The following is a 17218-nucleotide window of genomic DNA, read 5'->3' as shown; positions in this document are numbered from 1 at the left end:
GCAGGTTTTTGGGAACGGGGAGGGGTTACAGGACTGGAAAGAAATTGTGACTTCAGCGTCAGAAAAAGAAATGCTCTTATTCCCCCAAAGACCATTTTCTTAACGCCCAGCAAATCGAAGGTTTGGTTTTTGGTTTTTGGTTTTTTCCTACATATTACTCCTTAAAACCACCAACAGGTGCTCTTGCTCGCTCGGGACCAAGGCTCGGAACCGATTACCTATCCTCGTGTACCTGCTGCTGCTGCTCTGCTTGAGTCACTTGCGCCTTTCTTGCGCAACGCTTGCCGTCCACGATGACAGCAACCATATCTCAAGGCATCTCTTCAAACGTATCTCCCGGCGTCAACAGTGTCGCTGAGCCCATTCGGCCCTCATTGCCGCGCCGCTCCTCTTCGCTGCATAAACAAGTGATAGCCAAACTCCGTCCGCTGCCATTCCAATACCTCTGGTCAGTCTGGCACTCCAAGTCACACTTCCAGCCTCCCGGTAGCAACATCCCGCCCTCGGATGCATATCAATTAACGCTGCTGGTCGATTCGGTCGCTGACATCGGCACCTTCTACCGCATTTTCAACAACCTGCCTTGGTCTCAAGTTCGAACAAAGGACAGTATTCACATTTTCCGCTCCGGGGTCCAGCCGTTATGGGAAGACGAGGAAAACCGAAAAGGTGGCCGTTGGTTGATTCGAGTCCGTCCGGACGAAGGGAGAGATGTCAGGTGCTGGGAGGAGATATGTCTGTTGTGCTGTGGTGGAGAATTGCAGGCGGCCATTGCTCAAGGTACGTCTCAGCCCTAGCTCCATCGCTGAAGAAGCCTTGGTGATTATTCACCGATGATTTGGTTCGACAGAACGTGACCATATCCTCGGAATGTCCTTCTCGCCACGACAATACTTCACGCACATCTCAATATGGACCAAGAGAGGCGATAACCTGCGAAGTATCATGTTGATGGAACGGGCTATTCTCGCCGGCTTGTCGCCCGACCTTAGACCCAAATCCAGCGCCGACTTCAACTACCGGAGACATGCGGAGAAGATAGATATGCACAATGTGCAAATGCAGGATCGACAATCGCAGATACAAGCCCATATCCAAGTCCCAGTTTTGCATGCTTCGATGGGTCTGGGCTCAATGATCAGACGACCCGGCCCTGTACGTGCCTTGACAGTGGGGTGAAGGTGAAGTCCGGATGCTGGATCACCGACCAGGGACGTATCGGTCAATAGGCACAGGATCGCGATCTCTGCGGACATCACTTCTCTCTCTCTCTCGTCTTCTGTCGTCCCGTCGGTCTTCGCGACGGTCGTCCCGACGGTCATCTTTTCTGTCATCCCGGCGATCATCTCGTCGATCATCACGACGCCGGCTTCGATCTCGTCTGTCCCTATCACGGTCGCGATCTCGATCCCGATCCCGCTCACGACTTCGATCACGCTCTCGCTCCCGTTCCCTGTCGCGATCTCGATCTCGCTCCCGGTCGCGGTCTCTGTCTCTGTCTCGATCCCGGGGTCTATCGACGTCTCGATCTCGGTCGCGCTCTCGCTCTCGATACCTATCTCGGGACCTATCCCGCTCACGGTCGCGGTCGCGGTCTCGGTCCCCACGGTCCCCACGGTCACGCTCGCGCTCGCGATCCCGATCTCGTTCTCGTTCTCGGTCCCTATCCTTCTCTCTGTCCCGGTCTCTTTCCCTTGATCGGTTTCGTTCGCGCTCGCGGTCACGGTCTCTGCGTTCATGGTCGCGATCGCGACCTCCAACTTCACGATCGCGCTCGCGCCCCGATTCGCGGTCACGGTCTCTACGTTCATGGTCCCGATCGCGATCTCCACCTTCACGATCACGCTCGCGCCCTGGTTCGGGGTCACGGTCACGGTCCCCATCCCGGTCTCGATCTTTGTCACTGCGATGACTGTCGTACTTTCTTCTCGGCTCTCGGTCACGATCTCTGTCAGTATCCCGGGGTTGACGTCGTTGTCGATCACGTTCACGTTCCTCTTCAGTACGATGGACACCGCCTCCAGGGACATAGCGGTCGATACCTAACGGCGATGCTGAGCGAGGTCTTCTTTCTCGAACGGAGCGTTTCTCATGATTAGGTGATGGGGAATCGCGCTGGCTTCGGGCTTCGCCTTCCTCGCGATCTTTACTGGGACTCCGGCGGCGAGCTGGTTCAGGTTTGTCTTTTTCTTGGACGGATGGCTTTTTGTCGCGGGATCTGCTTCGACGGTCGGGCTCGCGTTTGTGGCTTTCTCGAGATCTGTCTCTTCGTCGGGAAAATCGGTCCGACGTAACATGTTTCCGCGAGCTGTCGTGTATTTCAGACTTGTCGAAATTGTATTCGTGTCTCTGCTTGGACTTTTCTGCCATTTTTTTGCCTTCACTCAAAAGAAGTTCGAGGGCTGTGGCCTCTAAATCCTTCTCGTCCGTTTGAACGTCTTTGGCAGCTGTGGATCCTGCAACCGAATCTCGTCGATCGGTGCTCTTTCGGCTTGTTCGTTCATGGTCACGATCTTTGTCGCGTTCACGGTCGCGGTCTCTTTCTTTCTCCCGCTCCTTTTCATATCGAGCATATCGTTCCCGTCTCTCTTCCTCACGCTTTCTGTGTCTCTCATCCCTGGCCTTGACCCTTTCTGCTTCCCGCTCTTCTTCCTCCTTCCGTCTCTTTTCGCGCTCAATTCGTCTCTCTTCTGCCTCTGCTTCACGTTTCTTCTTCTCCTCTTCTTCTCGCTTTGCTTCTTCTTTCTTCCGCTTCCGTTCCTCTTCCTGCTTGATCTTGGCCTTCAATTCCGCCGTCTCACGAAGCAACTGCTCCATCCGAGCTCTGTTCTTCTCTCTTTCAGCAGCCCGGTTTTGAGTCTCCGCCGCGTATTGCTCATCAGACTTGCCGCCCCGCTGCTCCTCTTCAGCTGCGACTTCAGCCCCGACGTCTTCCCTGCGAATGTCACGTACAGCGTCCAGCACAGTGCTTAAATGTCTCGCAATCTCCTGGTCGATCCTAGATTCGACATCTTGGTATATGCCGCTTCGGTCTACGGCGCCTTGGATCAAGGTTGCTGCCTTGCCCCGTTCTCGACTGAGTAGATTTGGGTCTTTTTCAATCTCCGCCTCCGCAATGGTATGGATTTGTTCCGTGAGGGCGGTTTTCGCATCAGACGTGTTGTAGGAAGCCCATACTTGCTTTCGAAGGCTGTCGTAGCCGCCTTTCTTCTTGAACTTGAGGAGGAGCGCATCAATGGTGGATCGCTGTTCTTTGACTAGAGGTAGGTCCGAGATCTTGAAACGCGGACGCAACGAGAAGGGAGGGGGGGACTCGACCGGTGGCGCATCTGCCATGACTGTGTCAGCCATGTTGCCGACGACTTCTTTGCAGCGAGTCGAAAGAGAATTTATTGTGAAGGTAGTGTGAGGATCGAAATCCCTGGTTTGAAGTTTAACGCGAACTGCGCGTTTGGTTGCGCTCACGTGCCTCAACTATTGCTACGGCGAAGTATGGATCCTTGAAGCGCAGTATCCCAGGGATTGTCCAATTCTGCGTCCGGCTTGCCCGATATCCAGCCTTTTCAAAGCGAGCAGGAGTCTATGTACTTAGCAGCAGGCAATGTATACTTTTGTTCCCACGACTGATGATGTACAGTCTACTTTTCCAAGTCCTTGCTGATTGATGCGCCACACTCCCACCCAGCGCCGATTTACTTCCAAAGAAAAGACCTCTTGCTCTTCCCCAGCCCGTGCTCGCTGTGGTGCTGGAGTAGCGGATTTATCTTTGAAACAATCCTTCTGATGCATGAAACCCAGCCTCCATCCCAAGGTTGAAACCTTGAATATCTCTTTTCCGAAGTCCGTTACAGCCACGGTTGGTTTTACGAGTCTTGTCCCTTGCTTCCAAGACCTCTCAGTCGTAAGAGCTTGGAGCACCACTCCAGTTGCCTGTCGGTAGCAATTCACTGACTGCTGTCCCTAGAAGCAGGATATTTTGCAGAGCATAATCGGTCCTGTCTCCGTCTGCTCAAGGTGCTAGGTAATACCACCAGGGTCAAAAATGCGAAGGTCTCTCTCCGGTGGGCTGAGAAATCGGAGAAGTCGAGTTTTCATTTGACTTGGGCTGTCTTGCTGTCATTAAGGTCGTAAATTCCTTTAGGGACTCATTCGCCATCTTTTTGTTCGTTATTTTGTTGGGTTTCAGTGCTTCCTTCATTCGGGTTTCTGTACTGCTCAAGTATCTTCTTCAAAGCTGTCCGTTTGATCGGCTTGGGAAGAAAACCGTTCATGCCCGCATCACGACACGCCGTTCGGTTTATCTCGTGGTCAAACGCCGTCAGCGCAAGGATCGGAGCATCAAACCCTAGCTCCCGCATCTTCTTTGTAGATTCGATTCCGTCCATGCGCGGCATTTGAATATCCATCAGAACAAGTGAGAAAGACCGTGGCTTCTCGTTCTCGTTCTCTTTTTGGGAGTATGATTCTCGTACAATGTTGAAAGCCTGCTCTCCGTCCTCGGCCAATGTCACGTCGTTCACTTTTTCGAGCTTGAGTAACTTCAGGATCACCTGTTGATTGACGGGGTTGTCTTCTGCGACCAGAACTTTGAGAGTGCACGCTTCCGCAGCAGCTCCCGATGGCAGAACTGGTGTTTTCTTCTCGGTAGTTTCCGTGGTCTTCGGTTGCTCTCCTAATTTCATTCCCGTCAAGTCATTCGTTTCATCCGGTGTCTTTACAGACATGATTGATGCGAGCCGATTGTTTGGAGGGGGCACGTTTGGCCTCTTTTCTGGTTTGGGCTGCTGGGCTACAGCATCCACTGCTTCTGAGCTCACATTCCCGTCTATCAGGTATGGCTGAGAGAACCCAACAAGACGGGGCACATCCAGTTGGGAGTCTTTGTCTTGTTTCGAATATACGGACGTCTGTCTCGATCGTATAGGTTGGCGTGGATCTCTCGACCTACGAGATTTTGTACTGAAGCTTTCAAATTGGATGCTGCTGGAAATACTTCCGGGTTTTGGTCGCGCAAGTGAGTCAGATACTGAAGGCACAACTTCTTTGGTGTAGCGCAGTGGCAGAGAAAGGGTGAATGTACTGCCAATGTCGACAGTACTCTTTAGCGTAATAGTGCCGCCCATCATGCCTGCGAGCTGCGAACATATCGCCAGCCCAAGACCGACACCACCATGTTTCTTGCTTAAAGCCAAGTCACCCTGGACGAAGGGTTTGAAGATGTCTTGTTGTAAATGTTCCGGTATACCTGAACCTGTATCTTCAACCTCAAAGTCGAACAGCAATCCTTTCATTGATGACTTTGGCTGGGCATACTCGGTATCGCGTCGCTGCAGCGCCTTGGAAGGTGTAAATGGGGTAGCTGTAGTATTTGAGTATGCCACAGTGGGCATGGCTTCGGGTTCGACAAATCCTTTGTACCGTATTCGCACTTCAACAACGCCTTTGGCAGCTGTGAACTTCAGTGCATTGCTTACGAGATCTGTGCACCAGTTAGGAGAGTGCCACTGACGAATGAACAGCATGTAGTCGACCCGACATGACATCTCAAGGATGGGTGGAATCGAGACTTACTCATCAGAATTTGCAATATCCGATTCTTGTCCCCTCTCAAGCCTATTTCCCTCAGAGGTCCAAGGTCTGCAGGTCCTTTGGCTAGTGCATTCGTCTTCTGTTTTTGGATAGCACCAGCCATGTCATGCCTAGCGACAATGGCGTCCTCCAGGTCGTCTTGATCGGCATCGCCCTGAAATTTTGGCTCGACCCCAATGAAGACCACTCTCAGACTGATATCAGATTCACGCGCTTGCTTCTCAAAGATGGACACGAGTTGTGAGCCGACATCCACGAGTCGAAATGTGTCTTCTTCAATGGCAAAATTTTGACCAAAGGAGCTGCGGCTGAATGTCAGTAAGTCGTTGAGGAGATGTAAGAGCAAATCCGAAGATTTGTAGATGATCTTGAGGGACTGTCGGATGCTGCCAACGTCTTCCTCTTGCATGGCGATTGCACACATGCCGATGATACCGTTCAATGGTGTGCGCAGTTCATGAGATACATTGGCAATGAACAGTGTCTTGCTTTCGTTGGCAGCTTCAGCGGCATTTCGACTTTGCTCTAGTTCTGAAGTTCTCTTCTTCACGCGGTCTTCGAGTCTTCCATATTGGATCGTAAGTTCGTCGGCCATTTCGTTAAAGGTACGAGTCAGATCCGTTAATTCATCGTGAACGACATGGCGATGCTCCGGCACGCGCTCAGGAATCTTAAATACTCGCACGGGTCGAACATGAGTCTTCTTTCTCGCAGACCTTTTGTAGACATTGTGAACCATCGCCTTCTCCTGGACTAGGTCGGCCTTTCCTAACGCATTTTCGCTGTCAGTATCGGACGATTTCTCGGAGGGGTCGTAAGCCTCGTATGTGGTTACTGAATTTTCGGCTGCAGTTCGAAGCGCAATGATCGGCTTGACAGCAAAGTGGGCGAGTGGACTGCAACTAAATCAGCACATGCCAGGGCGCTGGAGAGTGTTTCTACAGCACTCACAAGGAAATAATGATCACAGTGCCAACCACACTGAAAATGCATGCTAGTACAGTATTCCGTAGGTCATTTATAGGAGCAACCACCTCACTGTGCGCCTGGCCAAAGACTACCACCCAGTCAACAACGTCGGAAGAGACCCTGGCATAGCCAGCTGATATCTTCTTGTTGTTCTCGTTGTGGGTAGACATCAGCGCTCCGGCGTTATTGATCTCCCCATTTATGTCAGACCATGCACGGAGCACAGCTGGAAAGTCTTGCATAGGGAAAGGAAGATACGGATCTTTGGCGCGCTCTGGATGGCGGTTACTGTAAGGCGGTAGGACAAATTGGAGGGGTACTTCGGCATTCTCGGATTCTGAGCGACCATAGATGTCGTCGGCGAAGAGGTTGTCAGGACGAGCAGGACCAATGATCACAACCTCTCCAGTCTTCCCCAGTCCAACTGGGGATTCGACGATGTCGTAGAGTGACTTTCCGTCAACCACGACAGTGAGCCATCCAAGGACGTCGGTGCGACTGGTGTTGTTGTTTATGGGGACTGTTAATGAGACAAGCGAGGAGTTACTGTGCAGGAAAAGCGGACCGAGAAACAGCGTTGAGTTGTTGTACAGCAGCTTGTCTTCGTAGATGACAAACGTAGTATCTGATGGCTGATCGCCATAGGTGAGGTTAGGATAGAGCTGGGCTGGACAACCACTGCCGATGTCGCCGAGAAGGACTGCGGTCCCATTCTTGTAAGTAAATGGAAGCACGATCTTGCTGGCCGCTCCCTTCCCAGTGGCGTTGGTAAGGGCACTGTCACCTTGATCTGGCCGGGGTCTGCGAGGGAAAACGGCCGCTTGCAGGAGGACTGCATCGTCGTTGCCGCCAGACAGTGCGAGCAGAAGATTGTCCTAGCCTGACGTCAGTGATTCCACGCGAGGGGTCCGACCAAGTTCACCATCAACCTACCTGTATAGCATCGTAGAGATCCTGGGTATGGTTGCCGTTGTTGAAGTCGCGCAGTAGGTTCTGGATGATAGGCCTGGTGGCAATTGACTGTACTGACGTCCCCATCAGAGAGATGTCCTGGGCCACCTGAGTGGCTTTTAGGTTTGCCGTGACCATGAGCGTTTCCCATTTTGCGTTGTTCAAGTGGTGCACAGTCTGGAACCAAATTGAGACGGCGAGGATGGTCAGAGACAGCAGACTCGTGAGGCCGATGACGAGGCATAGCTGTTCACGAATGTGAAGGCGGACCCCCATCTTGCTTGTGTGGGTGAAGAAGTGGCAGCGGAACAGCGGAACGGCCGGGGGGCGAATGGGAGATTGCGGGTGCGCAGCTGGCGTCAAGTCATTTGGGAGGTGGCGCAGTTGTGAGCCGGTCGAGAGGGTGGAAGCGCTGTCACTACAAGACCCTCGACTCTCCTGTCATTGTCACCCATGGCGGATATTGAGAGGATGGTACGGAGGAGATACAAACACGAAAGGACTCGACATTTTTCCCACGTCTGATGGATAAAGACACGACGCCTATTTTTGCGCCTCCCACGCATTTATTGGCGAATCCCTCGGCTTTAGCTCAGCTCGGCGCTGCTTAGTCAACGCCAACCAATTGATCATGAACAACAAGCGGAAAAGCCAAAAGACCAATTGGGAAATCGTCCTAGGAAGCAATAGGAAGTTAAGCACGGAGTCTCTGTTCCATGATGTCGAGTCGGCAGTCTATTGTACAGGTCAAATGTGTCTTTTTTTTTCCCTATACCAACAAGTCTGCTAGCCTCCGATGTCACCAGAGCGTCCAGGGGTTTTCATTATCACCATCGTAGCGGTGGTGGCGTCCGGCAGTTGGGTTTTGTAACACCACAATAAACACGGCCAAAGGGGGGAGGTCGGTTTATCTTTCTTCCTTGCGAAGTCCGAGCTTCCCTCGTTCCACAATGAGACCGGTCAAGTCCGGCAAGCTGCCCCAAGCCAGCTGTCATCGAAATCGAGTTTCTATGCAGAGAAGAGATCAAGGGCGTACATTGAGATGGATAATAAAGAAGAACAAAGATGAGCCTCAGAACATAGTTATGGGCAAAGAACGCTCACTGGCGACAACGTCTTAAGCCGGGCGAGATGATCGTAGTGGCCTCCTGCAAGTTGACTGGACTTGGAGTATGATTAGCCTCTGCGTGGGAAAGATCCGGACCCTCTGGTGACTGTTAGCTATATAGCGAGAGAACAAACTCGCTTCAATGCTCCAAGTTCATGGCTGCGTTCTGGAAGCCTTGGATACAAGTAGCCTTGCCAAAGGCGGCGAGGCTGGGGAGTCACGGGAGTCAACCCCGTGCCAGTCTTGGCGCTACGGGTGAGTACAGTCACGGAGCAGCGCATTTCGAACTTGGCGTCCAAAAGTTGCGTGAAAGGGTCTGTCCACCTGAGCTGCTCTCCAATCTCCGAGCTCTCCAAGACCGCGACAACCACCTCATTCTACAAGACTTTCCCTGCAATATCCTTCTCGATTGCTGCGCCAGCTCCCTTCCTGCTCCAGTGACAGATTGCCAACACTGTCCCGGCGCGCCCAAGGCGCGAAACATCCTCAATCATGGTTCACAAGATTCTATTCTGGGCCGGCTTCGGTGAGCACCTATCGCTATGCCTTCCCAAACACGCTCCATGGTTTTAGTTTTAACATTCTAGCAGGCATCGCCACACGCTTCGTCCAACTCGGGATAGAGATGAGACCATTTTTCCAACGCGGCACGTTATGGGTGTACCCGTTATTTGCGAGCATCGGGGGGTCGTTCGGTTATTGGTTGACGGGCGTGGAAGATAGACAAGTCAAGCTCCTACAACAGCGGAAAGAGATTATAATTGAGAAGAGACGGCGAAGAGCAGAGCGCGAAGCGGCTGCTGCGAACGCCGATCCCGCCGAGACCGCGGGCGTCCTGGCATCGACGAGTTAAACCCGACCGACGAACGAGGTGGATGAATGATACTGAGCCAGAGGATAGTTGAAAATAGACCTGGAATTTGCAGTTCACGGCAAATTGCTGAGAGAGGAGAAAAGAACGGGGAGCTGCAGCGTCAGACTACACCCTCAACACTACTATTGTACAAAGGCCTACGACATTTTGTATGACAAATGCCATATACAGCAGTCTCAAAAGTCACGATGACAAGGAGTGAATACAGCTCCGAAATGGAGCAAATCCATCACCATCACACACAAACTTGCCCCTGATATTGAGCCGCAGCGTGCAAGCGCGTTTTCCGCATGACGATGCATTTTGAAGGTTTCTCAAAATGCCCATAGCATCATGGAGAGATGAGAATAAGGGAAGAAGAAAAGAGTATTGCGCGGTTATAATATAGAATTGATAGGGATTACCATAGCCCTGATCCCACGCAGCGATCGCTTCTTCGTTGCTCCTAGCCCCCCAAAGTCCCTTCCCATCCGTTTACTATGCTCTTGGGGGAGGCTCCTCGGGATAGGACTCGGCGCCCTCTGGAATTGGCACCAATGCGCTCTTGGTCCAGATATGCGTGGCCTTGCTGAAGATGTCTCCGTCAATGCCCTCCAGACACCCTCCCTTGACAGCGACATGGCTTGACATGCCCGAGGGAGCCACGCTGACATTCATAATCCGGGTCCCGCACCTTTTGCAGTAGTAGCACTTTTTGGCTCGCCCGGAGGTCGTTCTGGAATGCTCATAAATCCCGATCCATTCACTTTCCCGACCCGCATCCCCTTCTCCTCCTTCCGGATCCGACTTCCCCTGTGATTCCGATGCCGAATTAGACGCCACGTCCGATGCTGAGGCCTGGGAAAGCAGATCAAAGTGTGGGAAGATGGCCGAGATGCCAAAGGCGCTTGCGCTCTGGCGGCGGCATTCGTAGCAGTGGCAGATGTACCACTTGATGGGCTTGTCCAGAGGGGTACGGAAGCGCACGGTGCCGCATTGGCAGCTGCCTTCCATGATGGTGCAGTGACGCGATATGCCCGAGGGAGGAACAGGAGGATTGTTACAGCAGACTCTCGGCCCGTAACCTGGGGTATCTCGATTGGAGGGAGCAGAGGACCTTTTGTTTATTGCCACGTCCAGGAATGGTCCTGCAAGAGATGGGCCAAGAGACGAGGAGTTATTATGTAATGGCGGGTCAAGACGAGGTACAGAAATCGACACCCGGCGCACTTCGACACTCACCCGACCGACGCCGCTTTTAAACACTACTCACCTCCCACTCAGCTTTAACTCGCCTCACTGACCTTTTACTTATCTTGAACGTATCTTTTAACTTACCCATAATTCGCCTGGGGCCTACCCCTTCCCTTTTTGATAATGACTTCTACTCCTACGCCAGAATTGTCCGCGGTCACATCCGCATCAACTTTCGCCCTGTCATTGAGTTTCTTCTCATCCTCCTCTGTCAACTTTCCGGCCTCGACCCTCGTGGAGTCGGGAAGCTGACTGAGCGTGCTGCTTTTCCCAAAGAACCACACGCGGAAGCCATCCAACGGCGTGCCGTGACCATGCGTCGGCTCCAGGATGAAGACAAAGTATATAATGGTGAAGGTGATCAAGGTGGGGATTTTGATGCTCTTGGTTCCACGTCGGTCGCGCCCACTTGAGCGCCGCGCACCGACGGTTTGCCTTTTCAAAGTGGAACTGCTGCCTGGGGGTCGAGGTTGTTGAAGTCGGGAGGCCACCTCCTGCGCGCGCGGTACGGGTCGTTGGTGATGTGGAACGGGCGCGGGCTTGTAGTTGGACTTCAGACGCCAGCCAAAGAGCGTCTTGAACCATGTTCACGCCGTGAGTTTGGTCGAGGTCTCGGTGGCGGCGCATAGCTTGGGCGAGGAGTCGCGAGGGCTGAGGTGGACTCGGTTCGGAAGGAGGATTCGACTTCGAATGGTTTGGGAGACGAGGGGTGCGTTGAGTGAAATTCGACGGTGCGGATTGAGAGGATTGACAACTGAATGTTTTGGCAGCTCCGGACTGTCGACCTGGTGGTGGTTTGGCTGCTGTGGCATTGTCGCATGAAAAACAATGCGTGAGATGCACGCGCCGAACATGGTACCATTATGAAGGGGCTCAACAAGTGGTGAGTTGATGAAATTTGAATGTAGATTACCCAAATGTCCCGGAGTTGAGATTTGAGATGCAATACGGAGTAAGCGAGGACAGAATGACGGAGTTTGGAGCCATGATTGATTTTTCTGAATTGGCAGCGTTTTTCTCCCTGGACTCTCCCCACCCCTGCGCCGACTCCTCTGTCACTTGCAGGCCCTCCTTTGGTACAGTACTACCAACTGGATCTAGATGACACTGCACGAATATCCTCGCAAGGGAAATTAGACTTGCATACCATCTGTCCGGAGAAAAAGTCGTTTTCTTCGAAAGCACATGGCTTCAACTCATTATTATCGTTCTCGGTACAGACGAGACAAGAAACATGTTTGCATCAACTTCATAGGAGGATCTAACTCTCCGCTCGGAGCGGCGCTGTGAGCCTGAAGATGGACAAAAACACATCTCACTACAAAATGTCTGATGAAAAAAAAATGCGACATGATTCCCTCAGCACACTCGGGTGGCCGTGGCTAACGCTTCAGCTGGGCGCTAGCTAGCCGTGCTGGCAAAATGCGGTGCTGGATGCAGATTAACTCCCACTTGGAAGGTTGACGAGGTCGGAGCATCAAGAAAGCCAGGCTTCTGAGTAGGCAGCTCTCGGAGATGATGGTACTCTTTCTGCCTCAAACCCCTGTGAAAGACGAAAGATGATCAGGACAGAGACCCCTTTTCCACCGTGGGTAAGGGTGTGGAAGTCCAGAGCATGGGGTTTCCTGCCAGGTTGGCTAAATTGGCCATGTTGGCATCATCCCAATCGAGATTGTCCAGTGGCATAAACGGGTCAAGAAAGTTTTCTGACGTTAGCATGCCGGACGTGAATTGCTGGAGCATGCCGAAATGATCCGGCTGAACAGCAGCCATGGAGCTTGCATCTTGTTCATAGGAAAGAGGGAGAGACATGGCCGTGTTGTTGTCACCATGGTTGACCTCTGGGGTGCTGTCTGTCAGTTCAGTTTGCAGCGTCGTGTTTTCCGGGCGAAGCTGGGTCGTCGTCCACAACCCCTGAGTGTGGCCCTCGGACAAGGAGAAGGAGGAGGAGGAGGAGGAGCTGTCTCCAACCTCCAGCCAGTGCAGGAGGCTACTGAACAGTCGGTACATCCAGTCCACAAATGGCCAATAGTCACGAAACTCTGCAAGACCCAACAGGCATAGCTTGGATTTGTGCTGCAGGACTCGCCTGCGTGCTCCCTGGCTTTGCTCCATCGAAACAATATGGATTGTGAAGGAGGCAAAAATAACCGCGATTCTGTGTTCCGGTAGAGATATAATGTTAGCTTGTGCCGTGTGAATCGACCTGCTAACACAACAACATGACAGCTTACAAATGGACTTGTGCCCGCGGCAGGAGACCCTCGCTGAGCAGTTCCTCGACAATACGGGTTACGGCATTAGCAGACGCCGGGGCCATTGAGATGGACTCATTTTTGTGTTTCGAGTCCAGGAAACCTTTTCGATGCAGGACAATCCGGCAAAAACTGGTCATGTTTCGTTAGACATTCCAACTTTGCAATGGGGATACATCACGTACTGGAGGCCCAACATTAGCATTGCTGCAAACAACATGGCCTGTGGGCTACGCTCCCCTTCGTGGTATCGTAACTGTTCGGGCAGCTGCTTTTCCCAGGCCGAAAGATCTTCATCGATGGCTCCCTTGGAGCCGGTGGGATGATCTCTGTGAATCTGACCGGCTCGCACGGCTCGAATTGCTCTGCCAACTATGCACATCAGCCTTTAATTCTCTTGCATGATGATTTTGGGGTGCGTACTTAAAGTCGCGAGTTTCGTCATTTCAACACAATGCATGGCTCCTAGGGGTGGCGTTTCGTCCTCGTCGCATTCAAAATCGGTCAAGCACAAGGGCTCGACGTCGCAATCGTCGTCATTAATGATCATGGGTCGGCCTACTGACGCAGCATCGAAATGATCCCGGACCTAGATCACTTAGTGAACCATCTTTGTGTGTGGACACTGGACAGGGTTCCAGCGATCGGGTGTGCCTTACATATAAAGTCCACCAGATGCGTTTCCAGAGCTTTCTATCTTTGGTGGACAGATGTGAGTCCTTGGTTCTAAGAGTAGGTGGCAGTCAGTCAATATTCATCCCCTCTCATGGTGTGTATGGTAGCGTGGGGATTTGATCATACGACCGATGCATGCCAGTCACTTGTGCCAGATGTATAGATGCCGCCAACCAGTGGCTAAAGTCTTTTTTGTCCATGGGACTCCCCCACCAGAAACACATGAGGAAGAGAACTTGAACAATCGTGACCCGATTTTGTTCGTAATCCGCATCGTACAGCGCCCTGACCCGCTTGTACAGGGTAGATTGAGCCGATCGGCGACTTGGCCAAAATTGGACGATGATGCTTTCGTCACAGCAGGTGGTGGCCGCAAACAATAATGCTTGGAGGAGAATGATGGGTGCTTGGCCCCTGTCAAAGTCGTCAAGGAACTGTTCTTTATCGAGGATGGGCTGCAAGGGATATAGCCAAGTGAAGTATGCGTCGAGGAGTTTTCTTTGGATGTCGGGAGGTGGTAAAGAGAAGGCTCCCTTCCTTCGGAGTAACTTGATTTCTTCCTGCTGCACGTCGAGATCATCCTGTGGAATATCTTGCGGCTGATCCCTCACTGTTGGGGGCACTGCATAATGGAGGTTGTTACTATCCGTGAATCGGGTGCTTAGAGGCTGTGGGCTCGCAGGATATCTGGACTTGCTGCTCCGAGCTCTTCGAAGGCTATCGGACCAGATCGATCCGTCTCCGAAATATAGGACTCTGTCGGTCGTTTTGGCAGGCTGGCCAATTTCATTCTTGTCCTGCGTATCCATCAATCGTACGAGGAGCATCTCCGAGCCCTCCTGGGGCGGGGTACTGTCGGAGTGAGGCGAAAATGAAACTTCTCCGCCCACTGCCGGTAAACTGGGGGCAGCGACGGTCTGCGTGCTGTGGTGCTCGTGATTTTCTGCCAGTTGGGTGGGTGACATTTCTGGAAGCGTGGAATAATGCTGCTGGTCGGAGGCGTCAGTCCCCTGCAGACGGGCTCGGACCTTTTCACGCTGTGTTGGTTGAGACTGAGGCAAGAATTCTTGATACATTGTAGTCGTAAGTGGTCCGAGGTCGCACTCTTTATTAGCACCCAAACAAGCCTGACATTGATATGGACCAGGTTTTCCTGCTGCTCTGTCTGACGTCTCTGGCATCTTGCATCGTATATGGCGAGAATTGCAGTATCTACACGCCAACTTCCGCTTTCGCCGACGGTACGCACGACTCGAGCTTTGCTCCATTGCTGAACAGCTGGAATTTGACGTGGGGCAAGAATCTTTTCAGAGCAGGGGATGATAGATTTTTTTTTAAGACCGTGTACATTGAACTCAACACGTAAAGCGAGATCAAAGTAAAACTGTAGGGGGAGGTAAGAGCCGTGGGTTGGCCACTGCTTTTACTCATGGCCGGGATCCCCCACACTCGCATTTCATGGGGCACGTTAGAGCCTTTTGGACCACCGAATGCGAAGTCTATTCATGGGGTGGATGTAGATCTGGGGACTAGATCTTGGGCTGCAGGACGATTGCGGGAGCAACATGGTCGCTTGCAGCATCGATCAGACCCGAATTCTTCATATAAGAAACTGCTACTTGGCCACCCGCCGTGCAGGTCCTGATTGTTTCTATCAACGGAACAATTGCGAAAATTAAGAGAGTCGGAAGCCTCTTGGAGCACTACTGTTCTATATGAATCGCATGCGTACTACAAAGCTGTAGTAATTTGGTCTGATCGATGATCATTATATCAAGAACCCTGGAATCTGCCAGTGGTAGCTTTTAGATACGAGGATGTCTAGAGCACCCATCCCCCCTCGTCCTCTTCTTGACTTCGAAGGACACGTTGAAGCTCTTAGCTGAAGGACATGGACGTACTGTGCAAGCGGAAAGGGACTTCACGGGTGAGCTGAGCTGTGGTCAACGCATTCCGAAACATTTTTGCCTCGGCCTAGTGGTAGGCCAGCTGGAGGTGACCCTCTCATCGATTTCGCCGAAATGACTGAGCCACACATTTCGGCGAATGTACCTCAACCGAGTATGAATGCAGAATGATTGTTGGCACAAGCACTTTGTTGCATGTTCCCGATTAAGACTAAGTAGCGCTTCAATCGGCACTGCCTGCGCCCGCAGCTCATCCTCGCGCAGTCCCAGCATCCTTGTACGCCTCCGACTTGGTTATTTTCATCATCTGTGACCTTATGGCTGGCGATCCTGACCGTGACTTGCCACTTGTTGTTTCTTGTACCCTTCTGACTGTCGTAATCCTCATGTGTTGCACGCTCTGACCCAAGCACCATCCACCGGTAACTCAACACCGCTCACATAACTTGCTCGCTCACTTGCTAACCACACTGCCGCTTCGGCCAACTCTTCGGCAGTACCCATTCGTCTGAATGGGATCAGGCTGACGAGTTTGTTGTAGTCTGCGCCTGCTGCTTTTGCCTTTTCCACCAACGGTGTGTTGATAAACCCAGGACAGATGGCGTTGACTCGGATCCCATCTTGTGCATACGCCACCGCATCCGTCCTTGTCAGCCCTAGTACTCCGGATTTCGAGGCGGGATAAGCCCCAGCAGTTGCGTGTGCTGTGATGCCGAAAATGCTGCTGATGTTGACAATAGTTCCTCGCTGGGTCGCTATTCCCTCGGCATGATTGCGAGTTTTCAGCGCTGGCGCTTGCTTCAGGAACTGGCGGATCTGCGCTCTTTCGCAAAGCCATAAGCCTCGAAGGTTGATGTTGATGACTCGATCGAATGCCTCCGTCTCCAGTTCGTGCGTCCGTAGTCTGGGTTTACTTGTCACGCCCGCACTATTGATACAATAGTGAATTGCTCCAAATCTAGCGACGCCAGCCTCGACCATCTGGTTGACGTCGACCTCTTTGCTCATGTCACCGACGAATAGAACAGTCTCCACGGAAGGTTCGGTGTTCTTGAGCTCGTTCGAGATCTCCTCCAGACCACTCCCAGTCAAATCCGAGAGCACGAGCCTCGTACACCCTTCCTCGACCAGGATCTTGGCACATGCTCGCCCAATTCCAGAGGCAGCTCCGGTGACGAGGCCGACCCTTTTGTTCTGGTTAGTACAAGATGACTGCTCTGTGGAAAGTAACTTCTTTACCCTGTCATCAAAAGCGGTGCCATTGTTGAAACAGACAAGTAGTTGAAGCAGTGGTTATTATAGTGACCGTCCTTTCTGTTGCAAAGTGCCTTGCTTTATGTAGACACACTTCCCGACTGCCCCTACATGCAGCTTCGTTGAGACCTGTTGGACTATAAACGTCCACGTCTTACTCCCAGAGGTAGCCCTAAGATCGTAGATATAATTCCGTCTCTTGGTCGAAAAACCCTCCCCAAGGAAATTTTGTTTCGGCGAAGTCTGGGCCAGGCACCAACATTGCTGGGTGAACCAAAGACATCGAAATCGCATTTGGCATTTTGCGGAGAGGAAAATCTCCGCTGGTTGGCTAGAGATATTTACCGTCGAGTTCCAGCATGGCCGATTGGGTCTGAAAGATCTGGGGAATAAATGAGGATGT

General features: G+C 52.2%; 6 protein-coding genes across 6 annotated transcripts; 1 reads left to right on the top strand and 5 right to left on the bottom strand.

Annotated features, from left to right (window-relative positions):
- Nucleotides 1–108: 108 nt before the first annotated feature.
- PV07_00267 (uncharacterized protein) lies at nucleotides 109–2366 on the top strand. The gene is made up of 2 exons (XM_016386703.1): nucleotides 109–780; nucleotides 851–2366. Exons 1-2 carry the CDS (start codon nucleotides 294–296, stop codon nucleotides 1177–1179), a joined length of 816 nt encoding a protein of 271 aa, XP_016253631.1. The 5' UTR covers nucleotides 109–293; the 3' UTR covers nucleotides 1180–2366.
- Nucleotides 2043–3351, bottom strand: PV07_00266 (uncharacterized protein; the record flags this gene model as incomplete). Its single annotated transcript, XM_016386702.1, has 2 exons — nucleotides 2043–2325; nucleotides 2360–3351. The coding sequence occupies 2 exons, from the start codon at nucleotides 3349–3351 to the stop codon at nucleotides 2043–2045; spliced, it is 1275 nt and encodes a 424-aa protein (XP_016253630.1).
- Nucleotides 3352–3469: 118 nt separating this feature from the next.
- PV07_00265 (uncharacterized protein) lies at nucleotides 3470–8207 on the bottom strand. Its single transcript, XM_016386701.1, has 4 exons — nucleotides 7492–8207; nucleotides 6541–7433; nucleotides 5572–6485; nucleotides 3470–5479 (listed from the first exon to the last, which is right to left on the bottom strand). Exons 1-4 carry the CDS (start codon nucleotides 7783–7785, stop codon nucleotides 4146–4148), a joined length of 3435 nt encoding a protein of 1144 aa, XP_016253629.1. The 5' UTR covers nucleotides 7786–8207; the 3' UTR covers nucleotides 3470–4145.
- A 1657-nt stretch (nucleotides 8208–9864) lies between these two features.
- On the bottom strand, nucleotides 9865–10625 carry PV07_00264 (uncharacterized protein). Its single transcript, XM_016386700.1, has one exon. It carries the CDS (start codon nucleotides 10482–10484, stop codon nucleotides 9969–9971), a length of 516 nt encoding a protein of 171 aa, XP_016253628.1. The 5' UTR covers nucleotides 10485–10625; the 3' UTR covers nucleotides 9865–9968.
- Nucleotides 10626–10804: 179 nt separating this feature from the next.
- On the bottom strand, nucleotides 10805–11351 carry PV07_00263 (uncharacterized protein; the record flags this gene model as incomplete). Its single annotated transcript, XM_016386699.1, has 2 exons — nucleotides 10805–11181; nucleotides 11234–11351. The coding sequence occupies 2 exons, from the start codon at nucleotides 11349–11351 to the stop codon at nucleotides 10805–10807; spliced, it is 495 nt and encodes a 164-aa protein (XP_016253627.1).
- A 4594-nt stretch (nucleotides 11352–15945) lies between these two features.
- PV07_00262 (uncharacterized protein) lies at nucleotides 15946–17116 on the bottom strand (the record flags this gene model as incomplete). The annotated part of the gene is made up of 2 exons (XM_016386698.1): nucleotides 15946–16747; nucleotides 17076–17116. 2 exons carry the CDS (start codon nucleotides 17114–17116, stop codon nucleotides 15946–15948), a joined length of 843 nt encoding a protein of 280 aa, XP_016253626.1.
- Between the last annotated feature and the right edge of the window lie 102 nt (nucleotides 17117–17218).

This window comes from Cladophialophora immunda (genome assembly GCF_000835495.1).
Source record: "Cladophialophora immunda strain CBS 83496 unplaced genomic scaffold supercont1.1, whole genome shotgun sequence".
In the NCBI taxonomy this organism is placed as follows: domain Eukaryota; kingdom Fungi; phylum Ascomycota; class Eurotiomycetes; order Chaetothyriales; family Herpotrichiellaceae; genus Cladophialophora; species Cladophialophora immunda.
Note: the sequence above shows the minus strand (reverse complement) of the source record. Positions and strands in the feature narration are given on the sequence as shown.